At 45.2% G+C, this 18,615-nt stretch overlaps 1 protein-coding gene across 1 annotated transcript; it reads left to right on the top strand.

The window, feature by feature from the left end:
* The first annotated feature begins 733 nt into the window (after positions 1 to 733).
* Positions 734 to 15,488, top strand: LOC135808525 (5'-nucleotidase domain-containing protein 3-like). Its single transcript, XM_065321722.1, has 16 exons — positions 734 to 1,195; positions 3,894 to 4,069; positions 5,728 to 5,802; positions 6,164 to 6,219; positions 6,388 to 6,484; positions 7,240 to 7,317; positions 7,788 to 7,841; positions 8,016 to 8,076; positions 8,778 to 8,880; positions 9,142 to 9,243; positions 9,890 to 9,974; positions 10,698 to 10,784; positions 12,429 to 12,482; positions 12,658 to 12,744; positions 13,634 to 13,704; positions 13,843 to 15,488. The coding sequence occupies exons 1-16, from the start codon at positions 1,048 to 1,050 to the stop codon at positions 14,063 to 14,065; spliced, it is 1,557 nt and encodes a 518-aa protein (XP_065177794.1). The 5' UTR covers positions 734 to 1,047; the 3' UTR covers positions 14,066 to 15,488.
* The last annotated feature ends 3,127 nt before the right edge of the window (positions 15,489 to 18,615 follow it).

Here is an 18,615-nt window from a genome sequence, read left to right as displayed (position 1 = left end):
GCCTTGGTCATGTCAGCGGGCTCGTACGGGTAGTTTCATCGCAAGCAAGACAGAAGAACGTAGTCGAGTCAGTAGACCTAGCGCTAGGCAGCGAGGACGCTTCGACGCGGAATCAACAAGTCGTCTACATTTTCAGTTTTGTAGTCTGTAGTGTAGTGATCTACGTCGCGTCGCTAAGGCCAAGTAAAAAAAAAAGCTAGATGATCGTCCCCGTCCGCCCCAGTTTTTGTCAGCGCCCCAAGAAATATTTTATTTTTTAAATCGTGAGTTTTTGCCGAAATCGTTGGTTTTTTACCGATCGCGGATGCAGGAAACATGTGCACGCTTTGTTTAATACTTTCTTTACTATATGGACCACATACTACTAGTATATCACAACGTCAGTATCGATCTGCTGAAGAAAGAAAAAGAAAAAAAGAAAAAAAAAGAAAAAAAGAGAAAAAAAACCTTGATGTTGTTGTGTACACTGTGTGCATGAGAGGGTAAAAAGTAAAAAAATAAAAATAAAATCCTCCCGCCCTCCCCGATTTTTCCAAAAAAAAGGACGATCATCTAGTAATTTTTTTTACTCGGCCTAAAATAATTAATTTTAATCATAAATGCACGCGCACTAAATACATGCGCACGTGCGTGCCATGGCCACGTGCACATGGCATGCATGCATTGTACAAAAATAGTTGCACAACAACCAAACTCCATCCATCAAACCAGCAAAACACACAAAGCCAGTGAACACTGGTGAAGCCGAAGCTTTCAAAGGACTGCACTACCGTAGATTTGTCGTGCACCAATTATTTGAAATAATACGAGTGCCAACCATCATCCAGTGGCTTGGAAGTTGTATGGATAATATTGCTATTCAGTTCACTGTAGTGTAGACCACTATAATTGGTCACTCTGTGTGTTGTAATTGCAAACTCGTCCTGGATTTCGAATGTCGTAGAATTAGTTTCTTAGTCACTGTCATTGATGAAGAGAATTGTAGTTTATTGTTGTATTGTGGCACGCTATTGGGAAACGCACAGCTGAGCCAAAGGGAAAGGGAAGATGGCATATGCTCTATTTTCTCCGTCGCGGCGTTGTCTAGCATCTCTTCCGTCCTGCTGGCGGCTATGTGCTGCTGGCAGGCAGTTTGGCCAGGCATCGAGCATGGAGGACATCCAAGAGGACTACAGTGCTTTGAAAAAACGTATCGGTATGTTTATCTAGCAATGTTTTAGCATTTTAGCAGTTATTATTACTGCACTAGTATTCATTTCCTAGGGTCTTCGAACTCTTTTGCGTGTGGAAAAATGTTGTGAAAGTCATGCACTTGAGCAAACCATTCATTCCTTGAATACAGTACATTTTTCCCCCTGTTTGAATTGAAAAGTCGCGGCTACCCTGAACAAGTGCACTGTCTAGAGTGCACCTGTAATCTGTGATGAGACTCAGCCAGTACAGTGCTGCTCAATGAAATCCAGTCACGTCACTCAAGTACACACTGCGTACTGGGCGTTACCCAGCCCTATAAGACTTGCGAACACTGGGCGGCGAAATCGTGCAGGACGCAAACTTGAGTGACACCACTGGATTTCATTGAGCAGGACTGTACATGTACACTGTGTTGTCCTGCCTTTTCCGGTTGCGAACACGAACAACAGCGTCGCTGTGCGCACGTGGTCTCAAGTAACTTACTACCGTACTGGCAATATATGTTGCCGCGTAACGCGTAACGCAGGGGGGTGCGGCGTAACGCGCGACCAGGCTAGTGCGACAAATTTTCGTTGAGTTCGTAACGCGCGTCCGGCGGGGTGCGGCGATCTTTTCATTGCAAAAAAGGCTGAAAACTGTGAAAGCACGTGTACCGCGTGGTGAAAAGTTCAAAACTGGACGCAGCAGGAAGTCCTGCAATAGCAAAAAAAGGACTGCGGCAATATAGAAACCTGTGTAACGGCTCCTGTGCGACTTTGCATGTAACGCCCTGCGTGCGGCAAACATGTGCCAATGTAACGCTTCATGGCCTCACTGCGGCAACATATATTGCCAGAACGGTAGTAGTTCTTGGTCACATCCTATTTTCGGTGTACTGTAAATATACAAAATTTCGGCGCTGCAAAATTTCGGCACTTCACGATTTTTGACATTTCGACGGCGATTTATTTTCGGCGTGGGGTAGAGGGCATGTATATAGTGCGACAGATGCTGTGAAAAATTTCATCGGCGTTTTGGGTCGGTGCCGAATACCGTAAAATCCCGCCAGAGCGCCCCTACCTCCTCGACGCTTCAGGTGGGGAGGGGCGGATGGGCGAGTCCTACTTGCCGCATTCAGTGCTACATGAAAAAGTAGTCACCCTACGAAAACTGTTCGTGCATCTCGTACACCGACCAAAGGTCAAAAGCCAGGAGTCGAAAAGACCCGACAAAACGCTGGGTTTGTGCGATCCCTGGTCAGGAGGGTACTAGGGTGGGCACTGTTGCGTACATTTCCAACGGGGTCGAGCACGCGTCTGCAGTGCAGTACGGCATCACAGACTGCGACAGAGTCATACGAGGATACAATCAAACCCGTCCCTGACAAGAAGTCAGGGAGGGGCGGATGGGAGAGACGGGGCGCTCTGGCGGGATTTTACGGTATAGCCGAAATTAAATAGCTGCCGAAAATTTGTATATTTACAGAAACTTAAATTTCTGGAGAGAAACCAGCCAAATACTGTACCTCTAGATTACACTTAAATGGCGCTGGAGTATTCACTGTAGGCGTAAGAAACGCTGGTCACCTAATTTTACATTGCACCTGAAACCTGGCAGGTCCCTGATTCCGACAATTTGCTACACCTAACATTACATGTTATACAGTACTTGGTCGTCACCACCGACCACTGGCCCACATGTTCCGCATTCAGAGTTCACTATGCCTGTGTGGGGAATTTGTGGCTGGAAGGGTTGAATACCACTCTTGTGTTCTGGGTTGTACATATTTGAGAAGGTAGAAAACGACCGGTCCAGTTTAAAGGGGAACGTCGGCATAAAATGAAAGCTCCAGAACCTGTAGTGTTTTGGGTGCAGAGCCATAATGGTCTTGGTGAGGCTATGGTGCACTGTCTCTCGTGGATTACTCGATGACGCGGCCGCACACGGATTCTTTAATATAGTCGCCTGTCTCTTACGGCCACCAGTGTTCTGTGGTTTCAGTCGAAGCCTACGGATGAAGCCTGAAGGTGATCTGAAGATGATCTGAAGGTGTTAGTGCTGGTTGATTGGCCGACAGTCAAGTATGCCATGGTCTTGCATGCCCTGCTGGGGGCTAATTGCATTGCCGGGATACGATGCATCATTCACCAGATATTCCCTATCGAACACATTGCCATTCCATAATGATGATGCTGATGATGATTATTTAGACTTGGTTCACTGGATGCCTTTGTAGCGTGAGAGGGGATATCTGACGAGTGGTGCATCGTAACCTCCTCGAACCAAGACCATTCAGCCCAGCATTCAAAAGACTACAGGTTCTGAAATGTTGGGTTACCGTAAAGTACCGTTGATCCGCCCCCACGCCATGTCGCTTCCCAGCTGGGTTTTTGGCAGGGGGCAGGAATTAGATCAAGGCTGTCAAGTGCAGTACGATGTACAACAACGTAGAAGTTCAGACTCGATGTGCTGGATTGTGCACATTTTCATCCTGGATTGGCAAGTATTGTGTACAGCAGTGCATGCGTCGGTTCAACATCGTATTTTCGTTGTATACGCCGAAGTTGCTTCACAGGTAGAAAATTGACAGGGGGCGGATCAACGGTACTTTACGGTACTAGTATCCCCAAACTTCCCTACAAGCTTCTGTGCACATCCCATCATCTCTATTCTTGCCTTTGTGCGAATGTTTTGCCTTCTTTTACAATTATCCCGTGCAGCTGTCATGAGCTCCAGACAGAAGATACCAGTGGATGTGTTTGTCAACAATGAGCTTAATCTGTCTGAGATCAAGGTTTATGGCTTTGACTATGACTTCACGTTGGCAAGGTACAATAGAAATGTCCAACAGGTCATCTATGATGCATGCATTGACTACCTCGTCAAGGAAAAGAAGGTAGGTGCAGTGGCGCTGTGGCTCTCCATCTCTCCGTGTGTTTGTGTTGACTTTGAAGATGGCTCTGTGTGTTGTAGGCTGCAACTCATTCTCTATGTTGCAAGTCAGCAAATATTCGGCGCATATTTATTTTCGGCTATTTTCGGCCTGGTCATGTTTGGCTGAAAACGTGTTGCAGGCGGAATTTTGTTTTGCAAAGTTCAGTGTGACAGTGTATACAGGCGGCAGCAGTACAGGCCGAAAATTTGTTGCGGCTGAAATTTGAATGAGCCGAAAATTAGTAAACTTACAGTAGGGTGCTACACAGAAAATATTAATGTGTTAGTCTAGGGTGAAGTGGCAGTAAACTTTGCCCTGGATATAACATACGTTGGCATTCATGCATGTGTATAATTGGGCTGTCTGGTGTTATTGATAATCTTATTTTCAAAATGAAATATTCTTGGGTGTTTTCAGCCCCCGGCCCCAGCCACCTTTTTCTGCAGGTACAGTTGAACATCGATTATCCGACCACTTCTGGGCAGACAACTGTCAGGCGGTGTTCAGATAAGGCAAATGTTCTGGATAAGAAAAAACTGTCACTCACACACTTTCAGTGGTTATTACTAGCCGCACGACCTTTTTACTTTTTACTTTTCAAAATTTTCGTATTTTTTGAATGGCTCACTACATGCACAGTGCGTACTCTACGGCACGTGCGCCCAAAAAAACTGTTACGGATAATCGAATGGTCGGATAATCGATGTTCAACTGTACATGTATAACGACATGAAGCAAACTGTTGATTTCAATCTTCAGCATAATAACTTTGGCTGGGGTTTTGTGCATTCAAGAATTATTTTGAAACGAAAATCTCACAAACCCACCCGCCGCTGCGCGAAAACTTTTCGTTTTGAAATACTATTCATCAACGTTGGACGGACCCGTAACGTACTATTTTTCATGGCCCTGTGTTATGGTTTGCTAGTTGTTTGATCCAGCGTATACGCTTACCCGTATTATCTCTAATATAAGCACGGTCCTTTATTTTTTCAATGTACCTCCGCCCCGTGCTATTAATGGAGACGTTCCATTATTATTTCAACCTCATTTCAGAGGCATGTTGCCATGCCAAATTCATGTCAGACACACACATTTCAGGGTTTTTTCGCCGGTACAGATAATGAATTTACACAGTGTACTTTTAATGGAGACTGAGCACTTTATTTTTTGAATGCCGCCCCAAGGTGTTCTATTATTGGAGACGTGCTATTATTGGAGACTGTGCTTATATTAGAGATAAAAAAATATAAAAAATTTCACGGTTCGCGTGAGACTCGGCTGGAAGCCGGGCTTTCCGCATCCGTAGGAACGCCACCACCCTTCAAGGATCAAGGCGCAGATACAGCTCCTAAAGCGGTGGGAGATAATACGGTATGTAATACAGTCATACCTCGTTTATCCGGTCCTCTTTTATCCGGATCCGTCGCCATCCGGAAGAAAATCGTTGGCTACCGATTTACGGCATATGCCATGCGTACATACAGTATGTGTGTTTGATTATCCGGATCCCTCGCCTATCCGGATCATTTTTGTGGAAAGCGGATGTGGGCGGTGAAGCGAGGTCTGACTGTACTGAAGTTTCGCTGTGTTCTTGCTGTGTGACTATCTGCTTCTAGTACCCCGAGGAGATACGAAAGCTGGAGGCTGACTGGGATTTTGGCATCCGTGGACTTCACTTAGACATTACAAATGTAACTGCCGGCACCTTGTCCTTGCTAGTCACATTTGTTTTCCTTTCGCTTTGCTGCAACATGATAGTTCTGTGTATTTCTGTGTGCTTATGATGTCCTTTTTCATCGACGAATCTGGCTAAGCGTGCCCAAGTTTCCTATTTTTCCTTTAGTAGATGCAAGATATGCACAGCCATTTGATTGACAATGACAGTTGGCTGAACGAGAAGGTTCAGCTCTTGGCCAGGGTAAAGATAGCAGGCATCAACGTTTGCTGGACTGCAGGTTATACGGTTTTTGTTTAAAAACATTTATTTCTGTTGGGTCTACTGTTACTTGCCGACCCCGTTCTAAATTTGGTGCTGTGCTGTTTCCTGGACAGGGTCTGCTGCTGAAGATCGACTGCTTCCGCTACATCCAGGAATCTGCAGTATACAGGTGAGCGGTGGTGACTTTATGAACTGCATTTCCTTTGTATTTCTCCTGTCAGTTTTGCCCCAATGGCTGTATGTGTGTGTCCCCCCCCCCCCCCCTCCCCCTCAGACCATATCGGTGTGTTCCTCTGCCTATGGTTCTTGGTGGATTTCTTTTTTGTGACATCTTTAGAGGTCGTCAGCTACTTCCTGTGGAGAAGGTCAAGGATATCTATGGTGGTTTCCATGTTGCTGACAAGGACATGAATAACTTCTATGGCAATTCCAGGGTGAGTTGATATACGTTGCCTCCGGCAAGTAACAGTTATTTTGTTACACTACAAGGGTCACAGAAACCAGATACCACTGCATTTACTAGAGTGATTATTGATATTACCGTAATAGTGTACTGTACCATCGGACATTATCCGAGCGTCTTTTATCTGGTGCCATTGCCACCCAGTGGAGAATTTGTTGTAGGAGGTGTGCGAATAATCAAACAGCAAACTGGCGAGGAAACGTTCTTCACTTCACCAGACAGTTAGGCTCTGAAGAAAGCCTCTTTTAGGGGCAAAATAAAGTTACTGTAAACCGCCCAATATTCGCGTCACTAAATTTTCGTGGTTTTTTGGAACCAGCTAGTTTGCGATGGCAAAAGTTCGCGAAGCACGGGGGTCACGTGCATACACCCACTGTTGAAGCTTGATTTCACGATGGTTAATATTCGCGTTACGCTCTTCTCGCGAAAATAGCGAACATTAATCCGTCGCGAATATTAGGCAGTTTACAGTACTGTACATACAGTTTACCTCTGATGTGTGTGGTATGCTGAAAAATTGAATAGTGGTACCGTCCTGATGAATTTTTTTCCATTTGTCGCATGGCTCTATGTATACAGTCATGTAGCAAGCTACAGTCTACACCCCGGGCATGTTCTTTCTTTTTCCCCTCCCACTTTTGTATTGACGCATCGGAATATGATCAGTCTGGCTGTAATTGAATCACTGACAGGGCAGTGCTCTGTGTGCTGCTGTTTTTTTTACAGTCCGTCCGACCAAGATTCCGCCACCTGAATGACTTGTTCTCGCTGTCAGAAGTAGCCTTGATTGTTAACGTAATGGAGGTAAGACTGAAAAGTAAAGTCACTGAAAACTCTTGCATCCCTCTTTGTCAGCTGTCTTTCATAGCCCTGGACGTGTTGATGATCTTATTTTAGGCTTAGTTTTTCTCCTCACTCTGTCCACCATCACGAAGAGCTTGTGGTTGTGTAGTCTAAATCTCAAGGCGAGCGCTGCTTGCGAGAACATTCTTAGTCATACCGTACCATTGACCATGTCATAAACCACCAATGCTAACCACGCTTCAGTAAGTTTCAAAACACAATGATGCAGTCACTGAAAACGTAAACGTTAACTGTACATCTTGTCAGGATTTTTTGGTAAGGACTGCATACACGTATTTTGTCTCGCTATTCGTGAATGTTGCTCCCAGTTTACAGACTGGTGTCTGTATACATGTGCATTTGTGTACATGCATGTGTGTTTGTGCCCATGCATGTGTGTGTGTGTTTATTGTTTTTCTTTGTCCTTGCAGTACTTCAAGGATCTCAAGTTCTGTGATCCATCATGTATCGTCGCTGATATCAACGTACGTACTTGTAGAATACGTCCACATTGGCTTGATTGGTTTCGTCTTCACATGAGTCTGAAATAGCATGAAGGGTCTGAATTTGGATGCAATATCACCATAGAAGCTGTCACTTAGTGACTGCATCGTTGTGTTTTGAAACTTCTGGTTTGCATTCGTGGTTTATGGCTGCAGGATGCAATCAAACAAGCACACTCCCGTGGCGTGTTCCATTCCCAAGTCATGAATGATATCGGTGAGTTTCGTCTTGTGTATTGGTACTCTTTTTTCTTTCTTTTTTTGTATGTATGTATCCAGGATATCTTGTATTGTTAGCTGCTATCTGTGGACTACAGATCTTGAGTCATCTTTTCTTTGATCCATCGGTGCCGTTGTTACTTGCTCACTAGGGGGGTTTAGTCCCACGTAACGGATACGGGAACGTGGGTGATACACGTAAAGTTCATGCAATAGACCCACGTTCGCAATGTTGTTTTTAGTCACACGGAACAAACAAAAGCGTGAAGCGAAAGGCCCAAACTTGGCCAAACAGGAAGCTTCGAAGCTCATCGAATATTTTGATTTCATGCTTGGAAAACTTCTTCAGCTGAGCACCCTCATCGCTTGCACGATGCGCTCCATTCTGATTTTTCACTAACGTTGTGGCGGAACGTGGTTGAGCCTCCATACATGGTATGTTCCGAATCAGAAAACGGCTGTACGTGGGTCACTGAGTATCACGTGGTACACACACGTAAGGTACACACGGATTACGTGGGACTAAACCTCCCTACTGTCTTTCCTCGTGCTAAGCTTTCCTTCTCAGGTTGGTAATTTAAATCTACTTTCCGCTGCGGTTTCGCAGATCTAGCTGGCGCTGACCTTGTGGATCGTTTAGTTGTTTGTGTTGCTCTGAATGCACACTGTTAATGATTTTCTGATACTTCCGCTGTTCAGGCCGCTTCGTTGACCGAGATGATGGTGTGCGAAAGCTGCTCCAGCGACTGAGCAATGCTGGAAAGGAGCTGGTGGTCATCACCAACAGCAGCTTCAACTTCATGTAAGTGCAGTAAAAGTGTTGTTTTATATGCTCATGAGATCATGCTTCCACTGTACTGGAGCAGTGTAAAAAGTTTTCAATCAACATTTTTGTTAATGTCCTTGTTGGCCACATAACTGACGATGGTCCCTACCATGAATAGCTTGCTGCCAGTGCCATTGAGTTCTGAGTGCTCCCCATCAACTTTGCCCATTCTGCTGTAATACTCACCTAACTGCTTGTTTCTGTTCCGGTCTCGTTTTCATCGTGTGCTCTTTACAGTAACGAAGGCATGTCATACTTTGTTGGTGAGGACTGGCGCAGCTTCTTCCGTGTGGTCATTGTCGATGCTCGCAAGCCGCAGTTTCACACTCAGGAATGGAAGTGAGTAGTATAGCTGCAGTCCCGTTTTACTCCCGTGCATGCCATGTGACGTACCCAACAATAGCCTACCGAAAGGCGGCCGTCAGGTATCCAACCCGGAACGTGTGTCCAAACCACTGCAGATTCTTGAGGTGTGGTGTCTTCATCGGTGACATGAGACATTTGCGCCCTTCCTGGAAGCAGGTCGATGGTACGGATCAAGTTGCACGGAGATGCGACATAAGTAGCAGGTTGTCATTTAGACCGTAAATATGCCCCTCCCCTCCGTGTGGACATCATCACCTTCAAGCCAGATAGGCACCATTGCCAATAGGCTTTTAGAGTTTGTCCCCTGGTGGATGTACTCACTTCATTGAGCCATGCTACCCGGAGGTGAGCAGACTTATTGACCACAGTGCTGTTGGGTTCTGAAGAACTGGGGGGGGGGGGGGGGGGGTCAGCCTCATAGCCTAGGCCGTTCTTACTTTCATGTACATGTGTACTATGGTCTATGCACAGTTGAGTCATCGTGTACACATTGGTATGCTGTTCTTGGTGAAATTCTAGCCTGGTCGTTTTTTTGGTACTGCGTTCTTCGGCACCCGGCAGTACTGTACCTGTCATCTGATGTATGATGCCGTGTTTCCTTGTCTTCTGTTGCTTGCAGACCATTCAGAGCCTGGGATGTGTCGGCTGGCTCTCCGTTATGGAAGCGTGTTGAGTCGTTAGAACCCAACCATGTCTACCAGGAGGTGTGTTGACTAGCTCATACTATGCTTACTGTTGCACGATGCTTGCCACAAGGACACGTACACTGGCCACGTGGCAAAGTTCAGAGTTTGAAGTTTGTTGTGGCATGCATTCATAGCAGGCTGTCGTCAAGCAATGAGTCATGATCATGTGGGTCTGACAACATAACGTAGAATACACCTTGTCATTTCTCATGTACAGTTGCGCTCGGTGAAATCCGACCCAGAGTGCATATCTGACGCCCTGGCAGTGGCACGAATACGTCTGGCCGTACACATGTACAAATACAGTGATGTAATCGGTACTAATCCAGGGCGCCAGCTTTGCACTTCGGGTCGCATTTTCACCGAACGCAACTGTACATGTATACCATACTGTGACAATCATGCATTGTTTGTTTCTTGCGACCACGTGAGAATGACGTAGACGAGAAAAAGCAACAACTTGATGGAACATTATGTCAGTTCTTGTGTTCTACATATCGAGTTTCACCATGACCAATTCAGGTTGCATTGTGTATTATTTGGTTGCCTTACATTTTTGAGCATTGCATTCATTGTGTTATTTCCCATACAAGAGGCTTTGTTTGACAGAGATCTCATAATGTCCCATCAAGTAGGACATACATGTATTGCCTTGCAGTGCAGCCCTTTCTGGGCCTTTGCTGTGCCCAACGTGTTGCAAGAGCGGTGGTATAATGTTTGCCTGTGCTTTCGTTTTTTCAGGGAAACATGAAGGAGCTGCTGAAGATGACTGGGTGGAAGGAGTCTGAGATTCTGTACTTTGGTGATGATGTGTATGGTGACCTGGCGGTAAGTGCTACTGCTGATGTCACAGTGTTATGTTTTGCCAGGGTGTGCCTGAGTTACGGCTTCTAGTAACCGTGTGAAATCCGTGATATCCTTGTCTGTGTACTATGATCTTGTTGGCATGCCCGGCATACGTAAGCACCTGCTGGTCAAGTTAGTGTTCCGTTCAGCACGAGGACAGTGTGTTAACCCTTGCATCCCTTCCTTTGGCAGCCATTGTGTGCTGTGGGGTGTCGATATCAGTACCTTATACTTTCTAAGTCACTGCCCTCAGTAGCGGTTTCAGGAGGTTTGCATACCCCCCCCCCCCCCCCCTCAAACATTTCGACCTGGGTTTATGTGCGTATTCGAAAAGGCCTGGCTGTGGCACGGGTGGCCGGAAACGAGCATCCTAAAGTGGGTTCAGTGCCCCCCTCAACCAAATCCTTTGCGTGCCGCTGGCTATGCTATGAAACTGTCCAGTGTTCTTGGTCGACACTTAGGCCTCGTTTACACGACAACGATTGAAAAACGTTTTTGTCAAAAACGTTTTCAAAAGAATACGCTTCCACAGATTTTGATAAGAGTGTTTACACGACAACGCTGAAAAACGTTTCGAAAACGTTTCAAACGAAAAACGGCCTCAAAGTGTTTTTCAATCGTTTTCGTTCCGTTTCGTTCTCGTGTAAACGGCAAAAACGTTTTACTAGTACGAGCCTTGTACTCAAAATATGCCGCCGCCAGCCTGCGCCAGGCCAACTTTTTGCACGTGACCATTGCGCGCCGAAAAAAGTGTTGCAGTGTACACGATTATCGTTTTCGTGTAAACAGCAAAAACGTTTCGAAAACGATTGAAAAACGTTTTTCAATCGTTGTCGTGTAAATGAGGCCTTAGGCTGTGTTTTACATGAGGCATTTCAACCCGGGTTGAGTTCAACCCGGGTCAAGTTTCAACCCGCCATGAACACAGATTGACTGACGCGTTTAGACGACGCATTGCGCTTGACCCGGGTTGAATTTTTGCTGCGGGTTGATTTCAACCCTCCCCTTGGGAGAGGGTTGAAATCAAGAAATCATGCTACCATACTTCTGTGCGTATCTCACGCCAGGTTTGAACAGCACTGCATAGGCGAATTTTGCGCGAAAGTATTCACGTGACCATAGAGGACTCTAGAAGTGGACTTTTGGCGGCGTATCAGTAATTGACCCGAGTCAACTGTCTTCGTGTAAACACCCACCTATTAGGCCATGGTAAAAAATAAAGTTGATTCTCAGGTCATGAGCCTGTGAAAATCGGTGCGAGCGAGAGATTTTTTATTTTATTTCCCACATTTTTTTTATTTCCAAAGACAGGGTCACACATATGTACGTCACAGGTTCAAAAAAAAAAAAAAATTATTTTATTATTCAGGCCAGGGAGTAAAAAAATACCGGTATTTTACTACTCCCTGATTCATGCCTTTTGCATTGACCGTTTTCATGTGCGCATATGCATGCATAGAAATAAAAAAAATCGTCGGTGCGCCGCCAAAAATCGGTGCGCGCGTACTTGAGAATCAAAGATAATTTTTACCATGGCCTTATAGTGATCGTACAGACTTTCAACCCATGTTGAAAATTCTCGTGTAAACACAGCCTTATTGTGGTGCTTCTGTTCTTGTTATGCAGGACCCGTCTCTTCATGCCGGCATTCGAACAGGCTGCATTGTCCCTGAGCTTGAGGTGACTATTCAAATGTGCTCATTGCTACTACTGCCACTCCTGTTGTCATCGACTTGTGTCATTCTTCTTAGCTTGTACATTAATTTCAGGGCACTACAATAAAATTAAAACGCCTTTTGTTTCTTTTCTGTTCGTTCATACTTTTCTGTTTGTGTTGTTGTTTGCGGCTTGCTAGCATGAGGTGGAAGTGAGCAACTCTGAGGAGTTTGTGCGCACGGTGAAGTTCTTGAATGGTCTCAACCAACTTTTGGAAAGATTACAGGTACAGTGTTGTTGGTGTTGCTGTTGGAGCGCCCTTTCTTCGACTAGTAGCACTGCTCTTGTTTCTCTGTTTCCATGCACAGTTGTTATTCGTGTGGTGTGGTTGAGAGCTTTTGTGGTTTCTGACGACGGCTCACCTCGTGGCCCGATCTTGAGAGTGGCATCTGGCTACAATCGTCAACAGATGTATGCTGCAAACATTACCAGTTTTACCGTAGTATGGAGCTGATGCGTTTTAAAATTCTGTCTGTAAGAAGCCCTGTGGCACACAAAAGGTTGGACGAAAAGATAAGCCGTCGGGGTTCATTCCAAGAAATACTGTGATTCTGAAAACAAAGTCATGATGGCAGTCTAGGTGTAGATATACACCCTTGGGGTTCTCTGCACGTTTGTGCACTCTTAGGGTTATGTTCTCTTTCATTCCATGCGTACATACCATACGCGCTCGAATACAAGCCCCCTCTCAAATAGAGCCCGTCTGTCAGAGGGAATCGAAATAATAAATCCTCGTCTCGTATAAAAGCCCGGGGCTATAATCAAGCGTACAAAGTGTGTACAGTGCAGTGCAGTACATGAACCGTGTACGGTATGCAAGTGCAACATGTTGCACTTATTGCACCCAAACTGCAGTCATGGATACCTACCGTACAATGATCGAGTGCAGTCACTGCATGCACTAATCAGCCAGAATAGGGTGAAGCAATTGATGTTCTATTAAAAAAAATGTTTAACCCTCTCGAATAGAGCCCTCTCTCAAATATAGCCCCCCTCGATGTGTCTCCTGGAAAAAATAGAGCCCCGGGGCTTCTATTCGCGCCTATACGGTAGATTGCATTCACTGTCACTGATATTAATTTTGTTTCTCGAATTGGTTGTCCTTGCTACGTTAGATGCATCACAGCAATGACGGAGCCGGACAGGCTCTCCTCAAGGAGTGGCTTCTTGAACGAGATGAGATAAGGTATGTGTAAAATGCCCATAGCAAACACACGTCGCATTGTACTTTGCAAGACTTCATCAAGGTTTTCTGTTTATTAATCCTGTTTGTACACTTTTGCTACATTAACGGAACTGTTCCGCGTGTGCTCATCTGTTGCAGGGACAAGCTCAAGAGTTCGTTCAACCCTCGCTTTGGCTCATTGTTCAGGACACACCAAAACCACTCCTACCTGTTCAACCGCCTGGCACGCTTCTCCGACCTGTACACATCGGACCTTCGTAACCTCATGCACTACACCACTGACCATGTGTTCTACCCACGCCGTGCTGCTTTGCCACACGAGGCCCAGCAGCGCTTGCCCCTGCCGCCGTTCATGGAGTAGACACACGCGTGCAGACCTGCCCGTGATTCTGCTGGGCAGCGCATCCATTTTACGCCACACATGCGGGGTGTGCCCGTGCCGTGGCAAGCTGCCCCCGCAACCGGCGGACACACTCACACGCTAAGTGCAGCGGCGGTGGTGACGATGCACAGACACTGCTGGGTTGACAATCACCCGCCTGCAAGCATTGCTCCGCTGGCCAAGTGCAATACACTGACGACTGGTTGACAGCGTCTGCGCATGCACCGGCACCACCAACACCCGCAGACAGTGCTAGTTGCTGTGCACATTGACCTCTCTGAAGCAGTGTACTGAACAGCTCTGCTGACTTGCACGTGACAAGTGCAGCACACCACACAGATACAGCACGTGTATCATTTTCTGCATGGTTACAAGTACTTCATGCACCCTGAGGGTTTCTTGCCGAATGAAGATGCGCCTGGACGGCTGCTTCACACAGGTGCTGTGCTCTTGTTGGCCATGAGCTAACATGGTGCGCGTTTGGCATGCAGCTGCTTATACATTCCCAGTCTGTGCATCCAGGAAACAGCTGCCAGTATTCCCTGCCAATCCTGTGCATCTACTTCGAAGTACAAGCTTCACAGGTCATGGCAGGTTGTCCGAATTTAGCGGCGAATTATCATCACTTGTAGCAGAACAGCTCTACCGTTTCAAGGGTACTGTTGGCAGTATATTTTTCTGCTTTTGCAGCTCTGACTAGTTTCCAATAGGGCTTGCTGGTTTCTTGCTCCTTTTCTCCATAGATTTTCCTAGCCAGTCTGATGTTGCATTTAGTTGTGGCTTGTTTTGTGCCTTTGATCCTAGAGGGTGGTGGCGTTCCCACGGCGGATGCGGAAAACTCGGCTTCCAGCCGAGTCTCACGCGAACCGTGAAATTTTTTATTTTGTTTATTTTGTACACATTACTTTTTTTAAATTGCTGCCTTAGTCGTTTCGTCCTATTCCCTGTCCGAGCCCGAGTCCATGATGGGAATAGAAGGGAACGAAAACGTTTAGTTCTGACACTTTCGTCACCGTCTTACAGACTGATTTGACCCGAGCTGATGCATTCAAAAAGTGGCGACGCTTCCAACTATGCTTTCAGCACAGTTTTCTGAATGCTATAGTGTGCCTACTTGTGCACTAGCAGCGGTGCGCCAATATTATTGACGCATTTATTCTACAAGTAAAATGCAGCTTTCTGCCATGCACCTCTACTATAAATTTTGTCATAGTTCAGTGTTTCAGTATTTTTTTATCCTGGATTTCTATTCCTCTTACAAATTACTACTCTAGTTTGTTATGAATCCAATAGTTATGTTTCAAGCACTTTGAGTACATGTATGCATGTAAAACTCGTAACCCTGAGTGGTCGTAGCGGCGTCAATCAAGAGAAAACAAATTTAACAAAATCATGAACGAAAGACCCTTATTCAGCTGTACTTGAAGTACATGTATCGTGAACGATGTGAGCAAGTGCATGCGCGAAATGGCCTGTCCAGTTGTTGTGCACCAAGTCAGTGGTGGTCGGCCTCTTGATAGTATACACGTTTTGCTCTTGGAGTGAGGTGTGGTAGTTAGAAAGCGATAGAGTGCTCCATACACCGGCCTGGGTGGAGTTGCATGCAGAAGCTGAAGGGACCATCAGAAAGCACCATGACATGATTGTTATTATTGTCGTAATGAACATGCAGTACTTGTGTTTATCGCCTCGTAAAAGACCTCGGTCTTTTACTCGGTCTATATATCCTGTATAGACCTCCTAACCGGTCTATAATCTATACGTATTACATGTATGTCGATACAGATTGGATTTTGGATTGGATTGGTTTATTTAACGTTGAATAACAAACAGGCAGTGTTGCCTTATTACATGAGATCGACTAAAGTTACAGGCACACAAATGTAAGGAAAAGATTAAAAGAAAAATAGAGTAGGATTTAAGACAGAAGAGGAAATATTGCATAATTATTTGATCATAAGTGTGTTTCTTTTCTTCAGTTGAAATTGTTTTATTGTTGCCCGGGATACGCAGTTACAAAACTAGCGAACCAAGCACACGTATACGATAGGCATATCCATTGCACATTCTGGGCATAGGTTGGAAAAGTCCAGAATGACCAAAGAGATCAAGTGGAGCATGTTCATGTACAAATAGAATGTGAGTGAGTACATCAAAGAAATCTGGCCCTCACGTCAGAACCAGCGGAATTTGATTCCGTGAAGATCTGAATTGCAAGAGAGTGGGGTAGCCTGGCATGTTCGTGCAAAGCTTCAGGCGAAATGACGTTTGAACGGAATACGATTGTCAGTGTTTGGAGGTATTCACTGAATGCTTGTGTGTTTTCTTGGAGCCTGGTAAAAGCCTATTCACACGATGTGCAAAGCCACTTGCACATTGGTGCAAACATGGATATCATATACAACCGGGTGGATTCACACAAAGCAGTGAAGATCGTAACGAGAAAACCGTTCTAAAAATTTCTTCTTCTTTTTACATGTACATTTCACATTCACATTTCTCTCGCATGTTTGTTACTATTGTAATAAAGCATGGTTCCCGCACAGTACTCTTGATTGCCGTATGAAAATAGGAAGCCATTTTTTTGTTTCAAGCATGAAGGTGTCTGTGGATATTACCAAGAGTACTCTTGATATTACTACTATACTTGGCAAAAAAATCCGGCCACTGTTGAACACGACATGACATCGACAGTCAAGTATTGAGTACCATGTGGAGCATAAGCTGCATTGGCCGGATTTTTCTGTAGATCCGTGGAATCCTATGAAAATCACGGAATTTGTCGTGGCCTCAAATTTTCCAACATCCAATAGTACCTGGGCATTCAATAATATACATGTAATATATTTTCAAAACGAAACTCCTAAAGCGAATTGGTCACCCAAATCGTAGCGGGTTCGACACCCCTGGATGGGTTCAACAGATTTGTGGACAGGGACGAAGACCTACTGGTATGTGTGGCTGTGTTTTCCATTATTAGTATTATTATTATTTTCTGAGCATGTGGGACATTTGAATACGGGATAAGCATGGCCAGGAGTGTGCAACTCTGCATACAGGGTCTCCGACGGTGAAAACTCAAATCACATGTTCAAAGTACGACCACGTATAACGAAGGCTAGCGTGTGCACAGTTCGAATACCGTAAAGTCTTGTATAAAAGCCGCGGCTTCTATGACTTTCTTGGTGAAAATTTGCAGGCTTCTGTGAGACAGGCTTCTATACAAGTCCAAGACAGGTATTTCTATGTATGTCAACACTAAAACCAGGCTTATGTGTGATTTGATGGGCCCAAAATTGCGGCTTCTATTCAAGTGCAGCTTTTATACAAGACTTAACGGCATCTGCCAAGATCATGCTGATAACTCGCATAAGCTGAGTGGGTTTCTGCCAGGGAGTGCCATTTCTCAACTTGATTGGTTGCAAAGCGGGCTGGGAACATACAACGAAAACACTACAGCACGTGATGTGAGTTTTCGTCGTCAGCGTACCCAATAGAAAGGTTATTCGGAGTCGCACACTCTTGGGAGCTTATTACTCTTGATAAAATCATGTACTACAAACTGTGGTCTTTTTTATTTTTTCGGGGGCCATGTAGGGGCATGGGCCCGCCTTTCAGCACCGAGTCTTAGTACTCTGTAATACCAAAAATTATAAAATCTGAAAAATTGAAAATGCAGAAACATTGCTCACTATGTACGTAGGCCTGCACTGCATGCAGGGACCCTTTTTGTGCAAGAAACAACAAAATTACGGAACATGAAATTAGAGGCACATCTACAGGTACAATGTAGGTGGACGGTTTGAATTGCAGAATTGCTCACACACATTTTACAACTCCCTCATTATTACTAAGGGGTCGTCCGTAATTATCGAAAAATTAAAAAATCCGTCCTCGTTCAAAATTGTCTCTGACCCACCCACCCACCCCCCATTTTTTCCATTAATGTTTTGATTTTTACCGATGCCCAGCTCGAAAAAAAGAACTCCTGACCCCATGTTCACTGATTGCACCTACATGTATGTCAAGTACTAGTAGCTAAGTAAAGTGAGTAGATCTACCGACGGCCATGCAAGTCCTACAACTACAAAAGAGTCATGTACCGGTATATCATACTGGTGTTTGCGATCCCACACTACGTCTACAGTGCACTACATGTCAGTGCAACAAGTGTATGAAAGTCACTGACGAAAAAAGAAAGAAAAAAAAAAGTACTTGAAGTACGAAAAATCAAAAAATTAAATTCCGCCAGCGCTCTTGACCACCCACCCCCTTTCTGCCTGAGGACGGATTTTTAATTTTTCGAAAAATACGGACGACCCCTAACAAGAGTACATGAAAACCAGAGTGTACAGCTTGGGGCCTTCTCTGCTATGGGTGTCTGTCACGGCGGAATTCCGTGATTACATCATTTTGGTGCAGATCTGAGGCGGGAAATGGCGTAGTGCGTACAACTGAGCTGCAGTTGTGCAGAAAGAGACCTGCTTGAACGCACTACATCACTAAAATGATGTAATCACGGAATTTCG

Source organism: Sycon ciliatum, chromosome 2 (assembly GCF_964019385.1).
Source record: "Sycon ciliatum chromosome 2, ocSycCili1.1, whole genome shotgun sequence".
NCBI lineage: Eukaryota > Metazoa > Porifera > Calcarea > Leucosolenida > Sycettidae > Sycon > Sycon ciliatum.
The sequence above is the reverse complement of the archived record's forward strand: the minus strand, read 5'-3'. Positions and strand labels throughout refer to the sequence as shown.